At 44.7% G+C, this 22,322-nt stretch overlaps 1 protein-coding gene across 4 annotated transcripts; it reads left to right on the forward strand.

Annotated features, from left to right (window-relative positions):
* The first annotated feature begins 216 nt into the window (after positions 1-216).
* Positions 217-21,135, forward strand: LOC118231540 (cleavage and polyadenylation specificity factor subunit 6-like). 4 transcript variants are annotated; one of them, XM_035425431.1, is made up of 11 exons: positions 217-516; positions 2,771-2,980; positions 3,292-3,395; positions 4,450-4,595; positions 5,469-5,639; positions 6,201-6,308; positions 8,094-8,583; positions 9,049-9,164; positions 9,521-9,674; positions 9,994-10,182; positions 16,706-21,135. In XM_035425431.1, exons 1-10 carry the CDS (start codon positions 457-459, stop codon positions 10,175-10,177), a joined length of 1,743 nt encoding a protein of 580 aa, XP_035281322.1. In that variant the 5' UTR covers positions 217-456; the 3' UTR covers positions 10,178-10,182; positions 16,706-21,135. The 4 variants fall into 4 exon arrangements, with proteins under 4 accessions (XP_035281322.1, XP_035281319.1, XP_035281321.1 ...); XM_035425428.1 differs by having other exon boundaries at positions 228-516; positions 9,991-10,182; XM_035425430.1 differs by having other exon boundaries at positions 231-516; positions 5,472-5,639; positions 9,991-10,182.
* The last annotated feature ends 1,187 nt before the right edge of the window (positions 21,136-22,322 follow it).

Here is a 22,322-nt window from a genome sequence, read left to right on the forward strand (position 1 = left end):
AATGTAAAATGGCGTAAGCAACTGATTCACGATTTATCAAAGTATAAACTGGTGGTAATGAATAAAACAGTCAAACAGAAAGATATGTGGTTTATTACCTTAACGCGCAAGTCTTGAAAATTCACTTCGCATTCATGTATCGCCTTCTAATGGCAGAGAATGACAAAACACCTCATTCAACAATATTTCCTGGTTACATTTATGCGTTGAAATTTGCATGGATCGGCGATTGTGCATAAAACAATTTGCGGTGGGTTGACTGCGCGTTTATTTATCAAACGCATTGAATAACACCTCTCTCACACACAACTGAGAACAAAATGTAGTATTATGATATTTCGTACAGTCCGGCGCGGGTTTTGGCGAGGTATCGGAAGTGACGTATTTTTGTGATGTCCTGTGGGCTGTTTTTTCGAATTCGAAGTCGCAAGAGAGGAGGAGGAGGCCGCGTCGAGTATGGCGGACGGTGTGGATCACATAGATATCTACGCGGACGTCGAAGAGGAATTTAGCCAGGTATTTATACTTTAAAGTATTTTCATACCTAGGCCAGATTGCCGTTACATCTTGGATGAAACTTAAATTTTGCGTATGAAACGTCAAACCCCTTTACACAGTTCGTTCCGAACCAAGAAAACAATGCCAGCTCTTGCTGTTTGGTGCATAAAGGGGACATGGAAGAGTTTATTTAAAGATTACTTACGTTCACGGTTCTTTAACTTGTGGCATGCAACTATTGTTTGGTCACACGTCTTAACCCTAATATGTTGCTTGCAAGATAGCTAACGTTTCGCGGCTGCGATGTGCGTTTTTGTTCTTGTTAAGTAACATTGGCTATTGCTGCTGGAAGTGCCTGCATGGTGAAAGCTCGTAGGATCCGCCAAACAACGTGTAGCTCCGCTTCATTGTTTGTGTTTGAAGGAGTTGAAAAGTGTCGCGGCAAGTCGGGCCCAGTTATATTGAGGTTCACATTTTGATTCCCTATGTTCCTACCTTTGACTTCTATAGCTAGCTAGCCTGTTGTGGGTTGCAGATTACGTAAGAATTACAAGTCTTTGTATTGTCGGCCTGTGTTGCTGGCTGGCTAGCTGCTAACCCATTCTTTCGCTAGCCAGCCAAATTAGCTCGGTAACTAGTTGATGCCCAATCCATCGCAACTCTACCCAAAGTCAGCTTGCGTTCAACACAATAAAGTTCACCTTGCAAAATAGCCTCAGTTTGATCCAAGTATAAGGAGTTGAGCTGCATAGCTAACTTCGTTTTCATGCTCATTCTATCAAACGTGTATGCGTGTTGTAACTCAAAGGTGAAAAATATTAAAATTCAATAACGCGCCATTTAATGGAAACGAGTAATCGTGTTGCTCAGTATTCATTGTTCGTACAGTTCTCCGGGAATATGTATCGCTTTTCTGAATGCATTTTGCATAAGTATTTAATCTTTTTCTTGAACTATTTAAGTTTAGTTGCATGTCAGTGGTAGGCCTACATGTCATTGCACTGTATTTATAAAGGCTACACTACACCAAAATCAGAGTTCATATGGAGGGGAATTATTTTGAATGCGGGTTAATATTTATTTATCTTGGTGTATTGTGCACACGTCATTTTATCATTGTATTCATCCTAAGCCAAGCTCTGGTTTTGACAGTATTTTAAAATACAAATCGTTTGTTTTCCATATTTTTGTATACTTGATACAGTTTCTGTATATAACCTGTAGTTTTTAATAATTCAATTTTAATAGAGAGAAACCCTAGGCTATTGAACTCCCAGGACATATCCTGAAAGATAAAGAAATCTCCAAGCTTCATTCATTGTTTTGATTTGTTTGGTGCCTTGTGTGTCTATTGGTGTATTCAAGGTCTTACAGTCTCCGGTTATCAGACTTTAAAACACTGTTCACTTGATATGGTGTCTGAATTTCCCTTCTAATCCTTTCAGTTTGAGGCTTATAGCAGATAGTGTTATTTGTCTGGATGCTTATGCTAATGGCCTTCTTCAGTCACTTCAGAGATTTCACAGTTACAGAATTGTCTTCAGATATTTATGAGGACTGCATCCATGGCCAGTCGATTAAAAATTATTTTCTGAATGTAAATTTTCTCGTCAAAATATTAAGATCAAACCCAAAGAGCCTCCGACTACATATTATGGAGCTGTGCATTGATTATGTGTGTGAGCTCCAGTCTCAGGAACTGGCGGAATGCAGATTTTATAATCAGTTTTCTTTTTTAACAGGATGTATGCCTTGATGAGAATTAATTTATGTTACTTCCATGGAGTAAAACGACCTTCAGGTCAACAATGTTGAAAAATGTCTCCTCATGTTCACTATGATTCTCTGTTCCAGTATTATTTCATCCCTGGGGGAAAATAATGCTGAAATACCAACAAGTAACGTTTACATATTAAATATATCTGCTAAACCTTGATTCATTAATAGCATTCTCTATATCAAATATCACAACTTAAAATCACGTGATTGGCACAGGTTAAATGTGGTTCCACAAAAAGGTCCCAGGCTTTGTGAAGTTTGATTCAAACTGGGTTCTACTCAAGCACACAAACCGAAGTTCTGATTGTTGGAATCTTGCATTTAAAATTATTTACAAAGCATAAGAATTGAATTTAAAAATAAACAATCTCTTGTAGATGTTAATTATGAAATCCCATTGGCAGCCAGATATGATGTTGTTCTGCTTACTGTACTTTGTAAAAAATCAGAAGCAGAAAATAAAGAGAGAAACGTTTTTTTGTGTGTCGCGCAGGAAGCAGACTACAATGTCCACGAGCAGATAGACCTGTACGATGACGTCATCTCGCCCTCTGCCAACAACGGGGACGCCCCGGAGGACCGGGACTACCTGGACAACCTCCCCGCTCCTGTGGGCAGCGAGGGGGGCAAAGGCGCCCCACCCAATGTGGTCTACACCTACACGGGCAAGAGGATCGCCCTGTACATCGGAAACCTCACATGGGTGCGTTCCTCTCCAAATTTGTCGTCAGGACGACAATGCGTGGCCACGCCCACCGACGCTTGCATTGCTGCCAGAAAACTGAGATTTTGTAAGGAGCATTTCAGCCAACGGGGTCACGTCTGAGACCTGACCTTGTACGCTGAAATTGTGCTTTACGTGTATTCAGTTTAGTTTTCGAGATCTACAGTATGCCCTAGCGTGTGGTCGTTTTTCTCCTTTTTGACTACATTTTCTTCTGTACATAACTTTGAGTCATTTAATGTTCATTTAAAGCTTATACACATTTGAGTGTGTCTGTCTGTCTCTCGCAGTGGACTACTGATGAGGACTTGACTGACGCCATTCGCTCGGTTGGTATTAACGACGTGCTGGAGATAAAGTTCTTTGAGAACCGGGCCAACGGACAGTCCAAAGGGTGAGAGCACCGACCCGTTGCCTAATTTACCCCTCATTCCTGCTGGGTCACCCTTTACCGAACCGTGTCAGGGGTGTTTTGAGTTAGCCTCTTTAATAAATTAAGAACGGCGTAGAATCAGAGGGTGTCCTGTCTTATCCAAAAAGGGCCCGTCTGGGTGCAGGTTTCTGTTTTAGCCACAGCACCCAAGACACCCAAGTCTCCTTATCAAGGTCTTGATTGAAGACCGTGCTTAGTTAATTAGTTGAATCAGGTGGGCTAAAACGAAGACCTGTACCGACACCCACCCCTTTTTGGATAAGATTTTTGGATGGACTCTGCTTCTTTGAACGACAAGCGAGTATTGCTGCTCTGCTGTACTCGCTGGCCTAGTCCAAGTGCAGTCCTGCGTTTGTGAGTTTTAGTTACAGCTCCTCTCTTGATCTTGAAAGGCTGTAGAAAGGCTGTTCCTTTAGCTTAACAAAAAGCAGGTTTGGCCTTTTTGCCATTTTGGTTTGTCTTTAAACTGATACTTTTTTTTTTTTTTAAAGAATGTCCACATTCAGGATTTATGATTCAGGAGGTGCGATTATGGTTGAAATTGAAAACCTGCATGTTGGAGGGAAAGCACCATGTTTGGACCTAGAACGTCTGTCCAGGGTGTTCTTTCTGTAGTATTCAGCAGTAAGATTTAGTGTGTAAAAATTTCCCTCAAGGATTTTAGGGTAATTCAATACATTTAAATAAAAATTTTTAAAGCTCTTTTTTTATATCACAAATTTGGCTGGATGAAATTATTTTTTGTTTCTTGAAATACCCCTCTGGTTTTCGAGCGGTGGCCTAATGAAAACAATTCCACTGTTACCTCGCTCCTTTGCTTTGAGGAGCTCACTTTTTGTAGGACTTATTTTTTTCCTTTTTTGGTCAACAGCTTTCAGTTTGTCTCGTATGGACACTGTACATGTTTCTCGTCTCAGCCTTAGTAACCGGTTAAAACGCACCCCTGTAGGCCTGCGGGAACGTGTGTGAATTTGGACACCCCTGGTTTGTGATGTTCCGGTCTTCCCCTCCGTAGGTTTGCCCTGGTGTGCGTGGGGTCGGAGTCGTCCTCCCGGAAGCTTCTGGAGCTCCTGTCCAAGCGGGAGCTCCACGGGCAGAACCCCATCGTGACCCCCTGCAACAAGCAGTCGCTCAGCCAGTTCGAGATGCAGTCCAGGAAGAGTATGTGCGACAAGCTCTGGGTCTACAGCCGTGACCCCCAACGCTGCGGGGGGGGAGGGGGGGGGCGTCTGTGATCGCGTCTCACGCCAACCGCGCACCCAGTGTGCACTGGCACACACACACTCGCACGCACAGACATACACTCGCACACATGCGCACGCGTTCACACACGCACGCGTTCACACACACACGCACGTTTGGCCTATTTATGCCTGGCGCTGTCCTTGACTTGATTCCCTGTATTGTGATTGGCTCAAATTGAGCGGAGAGGATGTTGACGTCATCGGGGTGACCTGCCTTGAGCAAACACAGCGCTGCAGAGAGTGGCCTATAAAGAGAGTTTTATCAGGTTGGAATGAATGCATTACAGCTGCTTTACAGGCCTTGTGACAGTGCCCAGAGCTGTTAACTGGGTGTGTTTGAACTGGTATGGAAGTGTCAAATAAGCAGCCTTTCTACAGAAGCACTCTGTAATTTTCTGTAATGGGACCGTTTTTATTCGTGGCGCACTGTAACCACAGTAGTCATGAATGTTTTGAAGCAATTGTGATAACAGAAATAAGAAAAATGAGAAACTCTGGTGCTACGTTGCTGAACTATGAAGGTGCATGGAATGGAGGGGAAAATGTAGTAACTAATAAGAGAGATTTTAATTGCGACTAGTAAACATTTATAGGTGGTATGAAAAACCGTTGATCGTTAAAAGCGTTGGGGGAAAAAAAAACTCAAACTCCCATTGTTTTCAGTCGCCAGGAGTGATTGTGACATCACCATCAGAATGTTCTGGCGAGACCATTCCAGTCACTCATTTGTGATCTTGTGCCTTAAAAGGTTAATGGTGCACTATTGTCGCCTCTCGCTCTTTTCTTCCTGTTGGTCCAGGCACGCAGTCGGGACAGATGTCCGGAGAGGGCAAGGCCGGCCCCCCGGGCGTAGGCCCCCGCGGGTTCCCCCTCGGGAGGGGGAGGGGTCGGTTCCCGGGCCCTGGCGGCGACCGGTTTCCCGGCCCTGTGGGTCCAGGTGGGCCACCCCCACATTTTCCAGGTAAGCCCCCCCTGCACCCATCCTGGATAGCATCAGGTGACAGGTACGCTCCAGCTACAGCCCGAGAGCCTGTGGTTGGTTAGGGGGAGGTCACCTGCTCCCCCTGGCTCCGCCCCTAACCCAAATCTCCCCGCCCTAAGCAAGCCTCCCTGAACCCCCAGCGTGCTACCCCAACGCCTTGCTTTTAGAAATGGCCGCCCTCCATTTGTATCGGTGCGATTGATGAGGGGTGCACAGCTGCAGCTATGGTTGTGCGATTACCCCTCACCGCCCTTTTTAAAAATTTCTTTTTTTTCTTCCCCCCTCCCCCTGCGTTGGCGCCTGTGTTAGCGCCTGTGTTACGGCCTGCGTTGGCACCTGTGTTAGTGCCTGTGTTCGCACCTCGCCCCAGGCGCTGGTTGTGACTGTACCCCCTCCCCCCACCCCCCTCCCCCCACATTGGCGCCTGTGTTTGCGCCTGCGTTGGCGCCTGTGTTGGCGCCTCGCCCCAGGCGCCGGTTGTGACTGTGTTCCGGCCTCGCCCCAGGCGCCGGTTGTGACTGTGGTCTTTCCTTCCCCCAGGGTCTGGGATGAGGCCCTCGGAGCTCATTAGGCACCAGGACAGCCATCTGATGGAAATGAATTTCAATTGCTTCCAGCCAGGGCGGGATGGGAACTGGCGACCCAGAGGTGAAACAGCCTCGTCTCCTAGCGAGATAACGTCCTTAAAAGGCATGGTGGGCGGTTCCATCAAGAAAAAAAAAAACCCCAGGGATAGTGCTTTGGTTGGACACACCGGTAGCTCTTCCTAGAGCTGTCGACTTGATGTGTGCTTGGAGTGTCAGACAAAAGTACTTCCTCCCACACCAGGGTTTCCTTTTTCAAATACTGATTGACTAGTTTAAAAAAAAAAAAAAAAAAAGTACATTTTAAGCTTTGCATAACATGTTATGAAAGAATGTGATGACAAACCATTCGGATGAATAGCAGAACAGCCCACCGTGCCCTTTAAAGTGAACCCCCAGGGTTTTTGGGTGGGTTCATACTCTACACTGTGGTTGTAAGCTGCTTCACTTTTGGGCCCAGGCTCTGCTGGTGTGCTGGTGCTGGAAGGCCTCGGGTTCTGGCCTCGGTGCCCGGCACGATGGGCCCAGCCCTGGTCCTGGTCCTGGAAGTCCGCTCTTACAGAGCGCGATTAGAGGGTGCGACTGCAGGCCTGATCTGCATGCTTCACATAGAGCAGGGCTGTAGAAGACCCAATCATACGCCGGCGCAGTGCTAGCCACGGGCGCCCGGACGGCCAGCAGGAGGCGCTAGAGCTTTAAACAGTGCTATACATCTCTACCCCCCACTACCCATGAGCACCGTTTAAACAGTGCTATACATCTCTACCAACTGTGAAACCAATTATGCGCCGCTCCTGTGGGGCTGCTGGCCACATTTGGCTCTGGCACGGGTCGGGTTCGGCCGTGGTGCTCGCTCTTTTACCGAGTGAGCTACCCAGCAGCCCTCCACGAGTAAACATAAGACTTTGTAACCTAGCGACCTGACCTGTGTTTTCAGTGTTCTACTCTAGAGAGTGAGCAGATGTTATTATTGAAGAGTGCCGCTTTTTGCTTGGAGGTGATGTGGTCCAATGAGGAGGCTTTCTATATGAGGTCCTGGAGACAGGAGGATTTCACAAGAGCGTTAGAAGCTGACGAATGTGAAGATGAGGACGGAATGCAAAGTGACTCGTTTGTGGTGTTTCTTGTGGCTGTGTGAAGCTGTGCCTTAACACTGTGTGCCCCGATGAGGTCAGTGGGTACATGTTTATCGGGGGTGAGAACCTGCGGCCATCGCAGTCATTTTGGTGGGAAGCCCTAAAGAATGCCAGGCTTTTGACTCTTTGCGCATATGGGGCATCACCACTGTGGAGTAACTTCACAGACGACATACCTGCCATCCAAAATATAACATCTCAATAATGGGTTCTATCGAGCTATGGCAGCATGAAATCGAGAGTAATTGAGATGCCCATGGTGAAGTCGAAATTTGGTTGTTGCCAATGTGTAAAAGATTCATTTTCTGTTAAAACGGACAGTGCGTAAGTAATCTGACCTTTAAGCCACGAGCCTGTCGCTGTCCTCCCTTCAGTCTGGTGGGGGTCGTGAGTAGGGAGGGATTATGGAGGGAGGGCCTCAAAGCAGAGCCAAGTGTTTTGAAGCCCGGGAGGTCGAGCTGTGGTCTGGTGGCTGAAACACAACCGCCACCTAATGTTTTGAGCCACTTGCTCCTCAGATTCAGTGACTAACTTTTATGGTCTTCTCATTTCTGTTCTCTCTTGCATTTTGGGCGAAAGCTGATCTGTTGCCTTCCAGGGCTGGAGATCTCCTGCATTTCTGCTGTTTCTCACGTGTGAAACCGTCTGTGCGGTCGTGTTGGAACATGCACTCATTCTGCAGTGTTCTCTGTGTTCTTCTGTTCTTTCTTTAGGTGGCCTTCAAGGACCTCCACGGCCCCCACCGGGCCCCCCCGGGCCCCCAGGTCCGCCTGGCCCTCCCCCGCCCGGACAGGGTCTCCCCCCGCCCCTCTCTGTGCCCCCGAACCGAGGGGACCGCCCCCCGCCTCCGGTCATGTTCTCGGGCCAGTTCGGCCAGCCCCCCATGGGTCCCATCCCCCCCGGTCCCCCTCCCCCCGTCCCGGGCTACGGCCCCCCTCCCCCGCAGCAGGGCCCCCCTCCGCCCGGCCCCTTCCCTCCCCGCCCCCCCGGTCCCATCGGCCCGCCCCTCGCCCTGGCCCCCCCGCCCCACATGCCGGGCCCTCCCCCCGGAGGCCCGCCCCCTGCCCCCCATGTCAACCCCGCCTTCTTCCCGCCGCCCGGAAACAGCAACCTGCCCTCGTCCGATGGGCGGGGCCCCCCCTCCAACGACCCATACGGGCGCCCGCCTCCATACGACAGGGGGGAGTACGGTCCCGGGGGCCGGTAAGAGTGCGCCTCCCACTCCGAAAATCAGACAGAGCAGCCGTGCGTCTGGGCTGCGCGGTACTGCCAGTCACGTGATCACAGTAACCGCCCCGGGGGGCGTATCAGTGTTATCTATAGGGTTCCGAAAAAACAGCCAATCAACAGCAAGGCCTTGCAGCTTCCATTTGATTGGAAACGTAAATCACATGATCAAACAGAAGCTCAAATAATAGCTGCTGATTGCCTGTCTTATCAACACCAAATAATTTTTTACCTATACACCCCATGTATACGGATATTCTTTTTAAAAAGGTGGCGATTTGTTATTTCTTGCAGCCCGAGTTTCTGTAGCAGGCAGTGGCCAGCTAGTGCATGTAGAATTCTGTGGTAAAGTGGGCGTCTCTCCTGGCTGATGTGTAAGTGATGTGTGTTTAGTGAAGGTCTGACGAGCTGCCGTCTTCCTCCTCCTCCTCCTCCTCGCAGGGAGATGGACGCCGCCCGGACCCCTCTCAGCGAAGCGGAGTTCGAGGAGATCATGAACCGCAACCGGGCCATCTCCAGCAGCGCCATCTCCAGGGCGGTGTCGGACGCCAGCGCGGGTAAGCCACGCCCACTGCGCCGTCCCGTGGGTCCGTCCCGTGGGTCTGTGCTTGGGAAGGTGGAGTTAGAACTGCTGAGTCATTAAATGGAACATAGTGTAACAACTGTTTGCATTTGAAGATTTTTGTATCTTTCATTAAGTCTGTCATGAGTTTGAAGACATGCTTGCATACATTTTGTGAGCTGAAATTAAATCAAAATTTGTCATCGATCACAGCATCATTATCTCATAGTCGCATTGTCTGCGTAATGCATAGGAGCATTTGATAGTTGACAGACGCATGATATTCTGGGCATGTTTGGGTTTGCTAACCGTCTCCCCCCCCCCCCCCCCCCCCCCCCCCCCCCCATGCAGCTGATTACGGGAGTGCGATCGAGACGCTGGTCACGGCGATCTCGCTCATCAAGCAGTCGAAGGTGTCGGCGGACGATCGCTGCAAAGTCCTGATCAGCTCCCTGCAGGACTGCCTGCACGGGATCGAGTCCAAGTCCTATGGCTCCGCCTCCAGGTAAAAACCCATCAAATTGGACACTTGGTGAGGATGGTGTAGGAGGTCTTTGTTGAGGGCGGTGTGTGAGGTCTCTGAGGGCGGTGTATGAGGTCTTTGAGGGTAATGTATGAGGTCTTTGAGGGTGGTGTATGAGGTTTCTGAGTGTGGTGTATGAGGTGTTGGTGTTCAGGGAGTGGTGTATGAGGTGTTGGTGTTCAGGGAGTGGTGTATGAGGTGTTGGTGTTCAGGGAGTGGTGTATGAGGTGTCGGTGTTCAGGGCGGTGTATGAGGTCTTTGAGGACGTGGTGTTTGAGGTGTTGTTCCTGTCTGAAAGGAGGGAGCGGTCCAGGGAGAGGGACCACAGCCGCTCCCGGGAGAAGAGCCGGCGCCACAAGTCGCGCAGCCGCGACCGCCACGAGGACTACTACCGCGAGCGCAGCCGCGAGCGCGAGCGGCACCGCGAGAGGGACCGCGACCGGGAGCGGGACCGCGACCGCGAGAGGGAGTACCGCCACCGCTAGGCCAGGTTTGTACTCCCGCCCTGTCCGCCCCTCACCCCTTTCGCCCCGCAGGGGGGATCACCAAGCCTGCGCCGGAACCCGCCGCTGACGGTCGCCGAGAGCAGGAGCCTCAGGTAGGTCCCACAGGTAAGCCGAACGAGCAGTAGGTCCCACAGGTAGGCCGAATGACCTGTAGGTCGCACAGGTACGCCGAAAGAGCAGTAGGTCCCACAGGTAGGCCAAATGGGCTGTAGGTCCCACAGGTAGGCCGAACGGGCAGTAGGACCCACAGGTAGGCCAAACGGGCAGTAGGTCCCACAGGTAGACCAAATGGGCTGTAGGTCCCACAGGTAGGCCAAACGGGCAGTAGGCCGAACGGGCAGTAGGTCCCACAGGTAGGCCGAACGGGCAGTAGGTCCCACAGGTAGGCCAAACGGGCAGTAAGTCCCACAGGTAGGCCAAATGGGCTGTAGGTCCCACAGGTAGGCCAAACGGGCAGTAGGCCGAACGGGCAGTAGGTCCCACAGGTAGGCCAAATGGGCTGTAGGTCCCACAGGTAGGCCAAACGGGCAGTAGGCCGAACGGGCAGTAGGTCCCACAGGTAGGCCAAACGGGCAGTAGGCCCCACAGGTAGGCCGAATGACCTGTAGGTCGCACAGGTACGCCGAACGGGCTGTAGGTCCCTGAGGTAGGCCGAATGGCCTGTAGCTGCCACAGGTAGGCCGAATGGTCTGTAGGTCCCACAGGTAGGCTGAGCAGCCTGTAGGTCCCGCAGGTACAGCTTCCTGTAGGTGCCACAGGTAGAGTAGCCAGTCAGTTCTTTAATTCAGTTCAGTTTTATTTCTGCAGCGTTTTTATAGACATTGTCGCAGAGACGCTTTACAGGAAATGGGAAGATTAGCAAAGAATGAGCCTGAACCTCCCCAAAAAAAACCCAGAATGTGAGGTTAAAAAACAACACTGGCCAGTGTGATGTCATTAAAGTCAGGATAAATGCTGATGGGGATTCTGCTGGAGCTAATAATCATACAGGTTGGGCAGATCACAGCCTGAGGTATTAGACTAGCTGGTAAGCGTTTGGAAATCATCTGGTACCATTGAGTTTCATTGGTTTTGGTGCATTTGTTTCGTATGTATGTGTGTGATTCCTGCACTTCCTGTGTGGCTGTTCTGTAGAAGTTTCCCACAGAAGAGCTGTATATGTGCTGTATAGGTATAGGGGAATCTCTGCACACCTGTATCATGGCGGATGGCGTACCTGCCGTCCCAGTACCCTGATGCTTTGTTCATTCCAAACCCACATTCTAGAGCATTCTGCTGTTTTGTGTGGCCCTACGTATTTTCCAGTGGTGGTGCCCTTTGCTAAAATGAATGTGAAGTGCATTTTTCTCTCACTGATCAGCTGTGTAGCTTGGATTCCATGAGTTCCTCTATTTAGTCTGGGCCATTGGTCCATGTGTGCTGTGGGCAGGGGTGTGTGCTGTGGGCAGGGGTGTGTGCTGTGGGCAGGGGTGTGTGCTGTGGGCAGGGGTGTGCGCTGTGGGCAGGGGTATGCGCTGTGTGGACGAGATCTGTTTGGGTCAGGTCCCCTGTATGATGTAATGCATTGTCAGGGCTCGTCTGCTGATCGATTCACTGAATTGTATTGCAACTGTCAGTGTGTCATGCAAATACATGCGGAATATACTCCATGCCCTTGCTCTGTCCATTGCAACACCGACTAAAATAACTCTGAAAATTTGTTTTGTTGTTTTATATTTGTTTTGTTTTTATACCCGATGCAAGTACACGCGCATTGAGAGAACGCAACCACGCCGGGTTGCTCCCATGCGTCGTTGCATTCAGAAATGTGCATTCCAGAATTTATAACGCAAAGCAAGCGTGTGCTGCAGAACCATGCGTTTCATAGCACATTCTGCAGAACCATGTGCCTCTCATTTATATTTGTATTTGCTCATCTGTTGCTGTAGATCGGAACATTTATCACAACATTTAAAATGGGGCCAGCTCTCAAACCCATGCACAATATCCCCACCATGTGGCTGGGCTTCTAGTCCTGTACTCTTCCAGTTAGCATAGTTAACTGCACTGGTCTGGGAATGTCGTTGGGCCGGTCTGACCCTGCTGCACTGGGCAGTTTTTTAAACGATTACGGTCTGCTATGCAGTCTTATGAAATCTCGTTTTTTAAATCATCAAATGAATTCATTCATTCATAATCAGGTGAATGGCCTTTAAGTCCTGTGAGTAGCTTGATTAGAGCGTCTCCTGAATGTATGTTCTGTACTGTAATGTAATCTCTGCTTTGTCAGATTGGTCACTGGATGTGTTCATGGTGTCAGCTTGTGACCAATTTTCCAGCCTAATTACTGCTTCCATTCCCTGAATTTCACTATTTTAGTCATCATTTATTAATACACAAAATGGGAGGGTCTGCAGTGATCTTCTGCCAATTTGAGAAGACTGATTTGTAACCGCAAGTGGTTCTCAATTTTGCAGTGGCTGTGCGTAATATTTTATTTATTTTTCATTCTTGGACTTTTAAAAATGAAACTAACATTTTACATGTTAAGTTGCTGTTCCATCTGCCATGCTAGATGTTGGATCAGAAGGAATACGTTTGTTTCATGTTCTGCGTTTGATCTGGACTGCACAAAGTTTAGCAGTAACTGGCTTTTATGGAAATTGATTTCAGAAGATTCATTGTCAGTCATCTCAGCTGTGTTGTTTGGTATCCCGTTTGATTTTTGTAGAAGTACCATCTGCATTATGCATTAAAATAATTTTTTAGAAATTTAACCAAATTTTCCCAAATGTGCAGGGATTTTATCTACCTGTCAGTTGTTACCCATTAACTGCAAAATGTTGACCAGTACATGCAACGGCAAAAATAAATTGGGTGTGCCACTAATTAACTATTTTGCATTAATGCCATTTAACTTGAAAATGTTTTTCACATGTATTGATGACTTTAATCTGACATTGTTGGGTAATTTTGTGGTAGCCTTGAATGTACAGGCTTTTAAAGTAATGACTCGGGTTTTTTCCCCACTCTTTGGCAGTACACTGTGTAACATGTCTGCTCACAGCATTATTAATGCTAATACTAGCTAGTGGTGTGAGGAGCGTTACTACTTGCCATCAGTATTGGTGTTTGAATTAGTCTTCTACAGACCGCTTGTAAAATGTCTGCACTACCGGTCAAAAGTTGTAGTACAGTTTACTCATGTTTCAGTATTCTGTTTTTAGTTTATTTTAAGCATTTTAACTTTTGTAATTAAAAAGAAAAGAACAAGAATATTTGAAAACAGGATAGCGACCTAAATTTTGGAGTTCGTTACACAAGCTATATTTGGTAGCATAAACAGGTGAACAGATTATTTTCTTTTTCCAGCAAGAGAAGTAAAATCAAGCTAGTTTGTGACAATTTGGATAGAAAGGACAGAAGCAATCCACAAGAGCAGCTCATCTGTGGGAACTTTCAGAATCACAGGATTGCCATTGTAGAAAAATTCCATGAATATACGCAGCAGTTATTACTGCAAAGGGTGCCTATTTTGATGAATCTTGGTCTGCAAAATGAAAGGTGTGTTTTTATAATCTCTGCTGGAACATTGTGGGTGCACTGGAACTTCTGACCTGTAGTGCATATTAATTGGGGAAAAAACACAAACACCCATTTATGTGAGTGGTTAATCTTGGAGTGGTGCCTTCCCTGTACAACCCATGGTCTAACCTGATCTCTCGAAATAAAAGGTTTTTTCCCTTTAATCTCAGTGTTTGCAGATCTTAACGTGAAATGTTTCTTCTGTTCATTCAGTGTTCCAGGTGTCCTTGTAGACTGAAGAACCTAGCCTTAAAAAATGTTCTGTTGGTAACTTTGGTGATGTTTGCAGGCAACAGCGAAATGCTGACACCCTTCTTTTAAAATCACTGTTCCATATGTGCAAATATAAGTCACGGATCCATGCACAAATATAAATCCATTATTTAATATCTGAATGTTCTGGGCCACCTATTCCAATCTGACCATGAATGTCACTGTAATCTTACGACTTATTGTCTGCGGGGGAAACCCCAGCTAATGTTTGTGTTTGTGCATGCCATGCATTGTCCCGAGAAATATATTGACAATTTGATAAGCAGTTGTTGAACATCCAAACAAGTATGTATTTGGGGATTATTTTAGGTTCCCGTTTCTTATAAAATAAAAATGGATTTCTGTACGATTTAAAATATTTTGTAAAGACGTGGACAGTTTCGGGAAGGGGGGGGGGGGGGAATGAGTGTAAAAAGTAATGATAAAAATGTTAAATATGGGTCGGTACTTTTAAGGAAATTAATGTGTAACTGTATGAATCAGGTGCACTGATACGTTTTACATGTGGACTCGACCAGTGATCGGTGGGGGGGGTGGGGGCGGATTCTCAAAATTTGTGTTTTCCAGCTATTACTCATTTAAAATGCATTTTAGTATCAGCATGAATTTATCCAATTGACTTTGTAGCAAACAAACTAAATTCAACTGCTCACAAATTGATGGATCATGCCTATGTCATAAATTGTCACGATTGGACTCTTGTAAGTGCATTCTACCCTGACTGGTGTTTAGTTTGGTTTTTCTTGCTCAAGTACGTTCTCACATTTTCACTCAGGAGCCAAGCACCATAGGTACATAATGCGCCCTAATGTGTTCACTTATCTACTTATTCATCTTTTTATTACTAAATCCGCCGGGTTTTATGAAAATTGGCAAAATAAGAGACTATAACCATACAGCAATGTCAAAGCACATGCTAGTGCAATGTAGCATCAGGTTTTAAAAAATAATATTAATAATAAAAGTAATAAATCTTATTTTGCAGAGTGGTCAGACATGGCCTGCTCCCGCATTAGAAGAGTATGTGTGTCCTCTTGCTAAAATGCAGTGAACACCTGCTTAAGTGGCATATTGCTCTGTGCTGTAAAACTCCCTAATGCACTGCACATACAATCTGATATCTACATACACCTGGGCTCATAGAACCTTTCTGCAAAATGGCACATTAGTTACCTCATGGGGGTGGGGGTTAGTTGTTTCTTTTCCTTGTTAGATGCACAAGGATGATATTCAACATCTGCACAATAACTCTTGGACTGATTTTCCTCATTGGGGCACTAGACCATGTGCTTATTGGCTTTTTGAGGCTGTGGGTGCTTGGCTCCTATAATTGCTGCTTGTAGGTACAATCTTAATTTGCATTTGTGGCTTTTTACCTGTTGGACTAGTTTGAAAATGATTACAAACCGAGATTGTGTTTTCAGCTTGTGCGGTATGTGACCCGTCCTGCAACTTCATAAACTGCTCCTCAGTTGACATTCTGCCTTACGTATGGTTTGATTCACTATATATTGTACTGTTTTATGCTTTTCTGTGAAGACTTTGAAATGTGTGAGACTTTACTGGTTTGTTTTTCCAATGTGCATGCGTACAGTGTATTTGCCTAGTGTTTTTTGATTGCAAATGTCTTCAAGGTACAATGATTCAACACTTGCCTTGTTTCACTCCTGAGTTTAGACATTTTTAGCCCTATTCTCTCACATACCTAATGTCCACATTTGTTAACTGTGTGGTGTGTCTGTCTTTCTGTCTAAGCACTATTGGTAAACTGCTGTGTATTCTTGACAAGGGGAAGGTTGACTCAGGGATATGCATTTAAATTCCCGTTTTTGTGTAAATTTACTGTCGGATATGTGGGATGGTTTTATTACATAAAAGTGTTTGTCAGGGCCTTCCTGTTCAGATTGTGCTACGGTACAGTGCGGATAGATACATTTCCACTTTCAAAGTGCTTAACAGCCTTTTTGAAATTTATAACCGCCCTATCACAGCCCTCTTGCGTTTTCTGCAGTTATTGTAAGCATGTTTAAGGTCCCAGTATTTGTTACTGAAAGTGATACCGGGGTGTTTGCCAGGTCAGCTCCTCCTTATCTGTTGGCTTTGCCATTTTGTAAACATTTCGGTTATTTAAAAAATAATTCAAATTGTTGAACATGACAAAACAAGGTTTTTTTTTTTTTGTTTTGTTTTTTTTACATTTGTGTTGCGTTTAAATAATCAGCACATCGCCAGTCACCTGTATGGCTAACGCGTTGTTAAATACATTTTAAAAAACTACACCTGCATTTTACGTTTTGAGCTTTGCAAGGTTAAAAGCCCAATAATTGGTTGTTTTTTTAGATGCTTTGACAAGGAAAAGTGAATTCCTCTGAGTTTAAACTTTAGTTTTCTTCCAATGCGACTGCATTACTGATGCTGAACAAGGGGGCTGATGATGTCACTGCCAATCGACCAGGATGCTGACCTGATATTACTGGTCCCAAATTACAGCCGAGGGCCTTTTCTTTTTTCTTTTTTTATTCGATTTTATTTTGTTTCCGTCCCGCTTAACTGCATGTCCCGGGTCCCCTCCCCTGTTGGGTTAAAAGTGAGAGAGAATGTGTGTTAGGGTGACATTGCTGGGCCTGCCCCCAAAACCAAACTCCTCCCTTCGTTCTGACACGTTTACAGCTGACGGAAGAGGAGGGACCGGGACCCCGCCGGTCTCCACGGTAACGAACGTCGTCAGGGAAACAGCCCAACCCTTCACCTTCGCCCCAGCCCCGCCCCCCGGAAGGAGCTGCTGTTCGCGGCGCACGGATCTGGTTCACGCTGAGCCGCGGTAGACTGTATCAGGTCCTGCATTCATGGTAAAAAAAGAAAAAAGCAAACAAAAAAACAAAACAATCCCATGGCTCTTTTTATTTTCATCACTGGTAACCATTTTATTTGTTAGGAATAACAACCTGTGCGATTAAAAAAAAAAAAAAAGAAAAAATTTGGCTTTGCAAAAACCTAAGAACAGTAAGTCTACCAGAATTGTTCGTCCCGCCAGAAAACGCAAAACTCTTTTTTTATGGCTATAGCGTGTAATTTGTGATTAGAAATGTTTTTATAGGGATTTTTTTTTTCCTTTCTTTTCCTATTCCCCATTGTAGCGTCCTCGTTTGGACGATGTGTGTAAACGTCGCTGCTTTGATTATTAACAGGATAGATTGTGTTGTAATAAAATCTTTTGCGTGGGCTGAAGGGCCTCACTTCTACGTCGCATTCCTCCCCTGGCCTGGCCCTGCTTTCATTCGTGCTGAATCTGTCCCCGCTTTCAGTCTCTCTCCTTTAGAAGGCTTTCGTTTTTAAACTGGTCCAGCCTTGGTTGGCAAAAGGTAATGTGGTCTGTGTTCAGAAACACTTTTGCAGATTCTTTTCTTTTTCTTTTGTTTAAAGTTTTTTTATTTTCCTGTTTGTTTACTTATGTGACTGAACCTTTCTTTCTTTTTTTTTACATTGAAAAGATACTGATATGCAAAATTATCTCTGCTTGATACCAGAATTGTTGCACATTCAAGTAAGTTTGGTACCCTACTAAGCTCCCCTAGTCCTTGAATTAGGAGTGCGGTTCAGCTGCTCAAAGGCACTCTTCGCAGGTGTCCCAGGTGAGATGCTACGGTTGTGCCTTTGAGTAGACTGTTCGACGTGCGCACCATCAGTAAGTATGCAGCCAATCCATCCGCACATGGTGTATATTCTCTGCAGGTTTCCTGGCTACTGTGAGCCGCTGATATGGTAAACTGCATCGTTGTGGTTTTGAACAGTTCAAGAAAAAAAAAAAAAAATTAAAAGTTTTTAGCAGCTTGTATCATTAAGCCTGGTGTTAAGTGTCCTTAGGCCGAGAGACTAAATGTCTAGGGACGGTAGATATTTGGCACAGCTGAACACAGACTGTATCAGAAAGCAGGGGGCTGTTCTAAAGTAAATGTCATTTTCGACCCTAAATGTCAGTGGTATGGTCTTCAGTGATCTTTTGTATTTTTTTTTTTTATTTTTTTTTAATTTTTTTTTTTTGGTTTAATTTGAAAGGCTGTCACACATTTTATTAAGTTCACATACACATTTTGACTTATGTTTAAAAAAAAAAAAAAAAAAATGGATCAAAGCAAGCCGACTGAACATCATGATTTTTTTAAAAGATAACCCGTGACGTGGTAGCGTTGTCTTAAATGATTGTGGTCATGTTGAGTATCTGGAGGTAGTGGTAACTACAATTTAGGCTTTATGACCAGTTTGGAAGTTAAAAATCGATTGTCTTGTACCCATTAAAGTTGGACTTGTCTGTCTGCACAGTTCCTGGGCATGCTATTTTTCAGTGGAGTCAAAAGTTGATGTTGTACAGCTTGTTGTGAATGTCGTTCTAGCAGTAAGTCGTGATGGTCCCAGGTGTTAAGTCTTCATAACGGAATATGAATAAATGTCATGCTTGTTTCAGGAAGACTAACGGTTATAAAAACATGTGATCACTCAGTGTCTATAAGATAAAGATGTGTTTCAGGCACACATATGGGGGCTATGGAATTACATGCAAATATGGACTCATTTCATGTGTTAAATAATAACTTCTGAATAATGGGTTTAAAATGTGGATATTTTGTGACAAAGTAAATGCAAGAGAATCGATTGGGCAATTCAAATGATAATCCACCTGTAAGCAAACTTCTCTGTTCACACTCAACTTAATGTCCCTGGGGTTACTTTCAAAATGCTCAATTTTTATGAATACACGCTTTGAAAATGTGATGTTTTAAGCGCCCGATAGAATATAGGTTGAATGACGGCGGAATGGTACTGCTAATTATTTTTGAGGGGGGAAAAATAAAAAAAATCTGTTCACTATAAAGATGGGTTAAGGGACCTGTGGAGACAGAATGTGCTCGGGCTTAGCATTACTGCATTTTGGTCCAGACCTCTAACAGCCACCATAAGGTTATCTGCAGCCTAATCTTGTAATTGTGTTCTTACCGTTTTCATTCCCATGATGCACCAGGAAGGTAGATTGAAGATGGAGAAATGTCTGCTCTTCGGTTGGTTGACGTATCTAGGATATTGTGCAATTAAACCTGTCCTAGTTTAATGGCTCTGTCATAGCTAGGTGGTCAGAATATTTATAGGTGCTACTAACACCTTTATTTTTTTTAGGCATTAGTTCATTCTCTGCTTCCCACATGGGAATCTTCACCTGGAATTTCTGTCTATGCAGACAAATTTGGCAGAGTTGCAAATGATGTCTTTCGCTGCTTGGGCTATTTGACTAGACTTTAACTGTAATTGTCTGAAGTTGGCTGTGGCCATCGCAGAGTAAACGGTAACATTGTACATTTTCGGCAGGTCATGAGCATGCGTTTTCATTGGCTATCTTCAGGAAAGATTAAAGATAAATACCTTCTTCCGTAGAGAATCTAAGAGCAGTCATTTCTCCAGACAGAACAGGTTCAAATTTTCTGTACGTTTTTTAAAAAATATATCAATCTTGGGTTGTCCTTGCACGGGCTGTAACAGTGGAAAATGTTGCGATAAACAATACCTGTGGCTCAGGAGGATTAATAGTGTGCCCTCTTGCCGTCATTCTGAAAGGTTCAGCTAGGATGTCCATCCCTATTGTGAAGGTTATGGGTGTTACCACTGTTGGTGTCAGTAATGAAAAATAAAATGTGGATTGGGTAATTGCTAAGAAACAGAGGGTTTATGATCCTATTTCACTGCTGTGGGCAGTGTTAAAAATATTCAAGACAACATTCTTTTTTTTAGCGTGGCATTAAGAAAAGCTAAACTGGGAAAGAGCACTTTTCTTTCATCCACAAAATGCTTAAAGTTGTTCAACCAAAAACTGTTTTACACCTCCATTTTGTAAATAGAACCAAAATGGCCGAATGGCGTCGTCAATTTCTATTCCGTTCAGCTGTACATATGGAAAGTAAATCCATTTGCTTCTCAATTTTTCTTAAAGGGATCCTTCAGGTTGCTGATTTTTTTTTTAATCTTCTTGACGTGATGCTCTTTCTTTAGGTCTTTAGGTTGAAATTGGCACCAGGAGGGTCAGGAATGTTTTTAAATACACACTGTCCTGTATTAAATGTCCTCAATAAACTACTTTTTACTAACTAATCATTTTGAAATCACTGCAAGCCTTTATGACCTCTGTGTTTCCCTGCTACCCTCAAAATGTTGGTGTTAGATCTTCTCAAAATAGCTGTGACCAGCAACCTGTGAATGCTTTCAATTGGTCTGATAATTTGAAAAAAAAAAAAAAAATTTTATTTTTTTTTTTTTTTTTTAGAAATTGTGTTTGTGAAGGTTTATTTCAGAATTTGCCATTAAGACATGTAGTGTTTACATATGTATTGTATTTTTGTCTTTGCAAGTTTAAATGTGTAATATAAATTTGAAAAGGTGTTTGATTGCAGCGCTTTCGAGCATTCCTCTTGCTCAAAGAGGTTCATCTTCCAGGTAAGTGTGGTTTAAAAAAAATGAAAAAAATACAGTTCTGGGGGGGGGAAAAGTTTTTGCCCTAAATTTTGATCTTAAAGTCTTTGCTTCTAATACCAATTAATGTATTATACCATTTAATAATCATTATTTTTGGTTCCTGAATATTTGGTGGATTCACAACAAAATGAAAATTTCAGACTATTTGGTGGATTTAGCCATTTCTAGATTCTTGATGATGACTAGCTTGGAGAGTCCAGCAAAACACTTTCACCTGGTGTTAATTTTACAATTATAGTCCTTGATTATTTCAGGAATATTCATATTTGCTCAAAGCCTCGACCGGGCTTGCATGCCTGAAAGTAGTCATTTTGAGTTCCAGTCATCCTGCCGAAGCATGGCAGAGAAATCTCATGACTAGTACTACATAGGTCAAAGGTCATTGGTTTTAATGCATTTAGACTACCTCAAGTTGTTCCTCTATTAAAAGGAATGACGTTTTTAAATTGTTGGCATGCATTACCATGGTCACTCTTAGGCCCCTATTGATGAATGCTGTTTTGTGCAGTTTAGATACCCAGTCATCAGGTGTTTGTTTGCTTGGATTTTCTTTTTTTTTAAACAATAAAGTGATTTAAAAATGATTGGTGTGTGGGATTTGCTTTATTTTACCAATTCCCCTGATTTCAGAAATGTTCAAGTGCAGCAGTGGGGGTTGTGGGGTGGATTTGGGATTCTGCATCTTGGGGGTGAAGATCAAATGGTTTTCCATGAATTGTCTGTTTGACCACTAGAGGGGGGCAAGCGACTACGAACGTGTAGTGGCTACACGTGTGAAAGGGGGCTCACAGTCCAATTATACAAAATTATAAAGGAATTTCACAGTGCGGATCCCTGTGTAATCTAATATTATTTCTGAGCTACTTATCGGCATTACCCTGGTTATGACATGTCTAGTGCTGTATGTAGAATGCATCTGCTGTGTGAAAGGGGCTTACAGCACACTTGTGATGCCCCTGCAGTGTTTGGCTGGTGTACAGTATGACAGAAATATGGACTTCTTCATTCTACCTCGTGACGTAACCCGTTACTGCAGTAGGACCAATCTGACAAAAACATACTGTTTTCAAATGTACCTCTAAAGAATCTTTCACCTGTGTTGATGGATTTGAACGCCCTCACAGGTTTCAGAGGTCACTTCGAGACATAGTGAAAATCACAAGCATCTTTTGAGGCAAACCCTTTCAGAATCTGTGGTTATTTTGTGATAGAAGAAGGGAGTCTGTGGTGTGAAATGCGTATGTAAATCGCAAAAACTGTAAGTCCCAAACAAACATTGTCAAAGTGCTGAAACGGTGTGGATTTCACCTCATCAGAATCCATGCAATCTTCCTGCACTCTGCTTGTGTTTGGTGTGTCTGCTGGTTTTTGGAGTGTTCTTGGCGCAAGTTTCATTTAAGTCGTTGATTGGCTAAAGAATCCACACACCTTGTTCTCAAGGGCTTAATTGGCAGCTGATTGAAAGGAAACCACAAAAACCCACAGACACTACATCCCCATTTGGATTCAGTTTGATACGCCAGATTTATGTGTTCCTTTTTTGCACCACCATGTGTAATTGATTATTAATGCAAGTGACTGTTTAGATGTCTAATTTTTACAGTCTTTCGAGTTCATACGGTGGTGTGTGTTAGTGTCTGTGATCATGTGGTCACCCTCTTTAAACCTGCAGGAGTTCCTGAATTAGTGTACATACTATGGGACAGATGGCTTTATGGGGGTGTTTGTGTCAAATGGAGCAGATAAAGTGTTTCAGTGGGAAGTATCAAGT

The sequence above is a fragment of the Anguilla anguilla genome, chromosome 7 (assembly GCF_013347855.1).
Source record: "Anguilla anguilla isolate fAngAng1 chromosome 7, fAngAng1.pri, whole genome shotgun sequence".
NCBI classification, from domain to species: domain Eukaryota; kingdom Metazoa; phylum Chordata; class Actinopteri; order Anguilliformes; family Anguillidae; genus Anguilla; species Anguilla anguilla.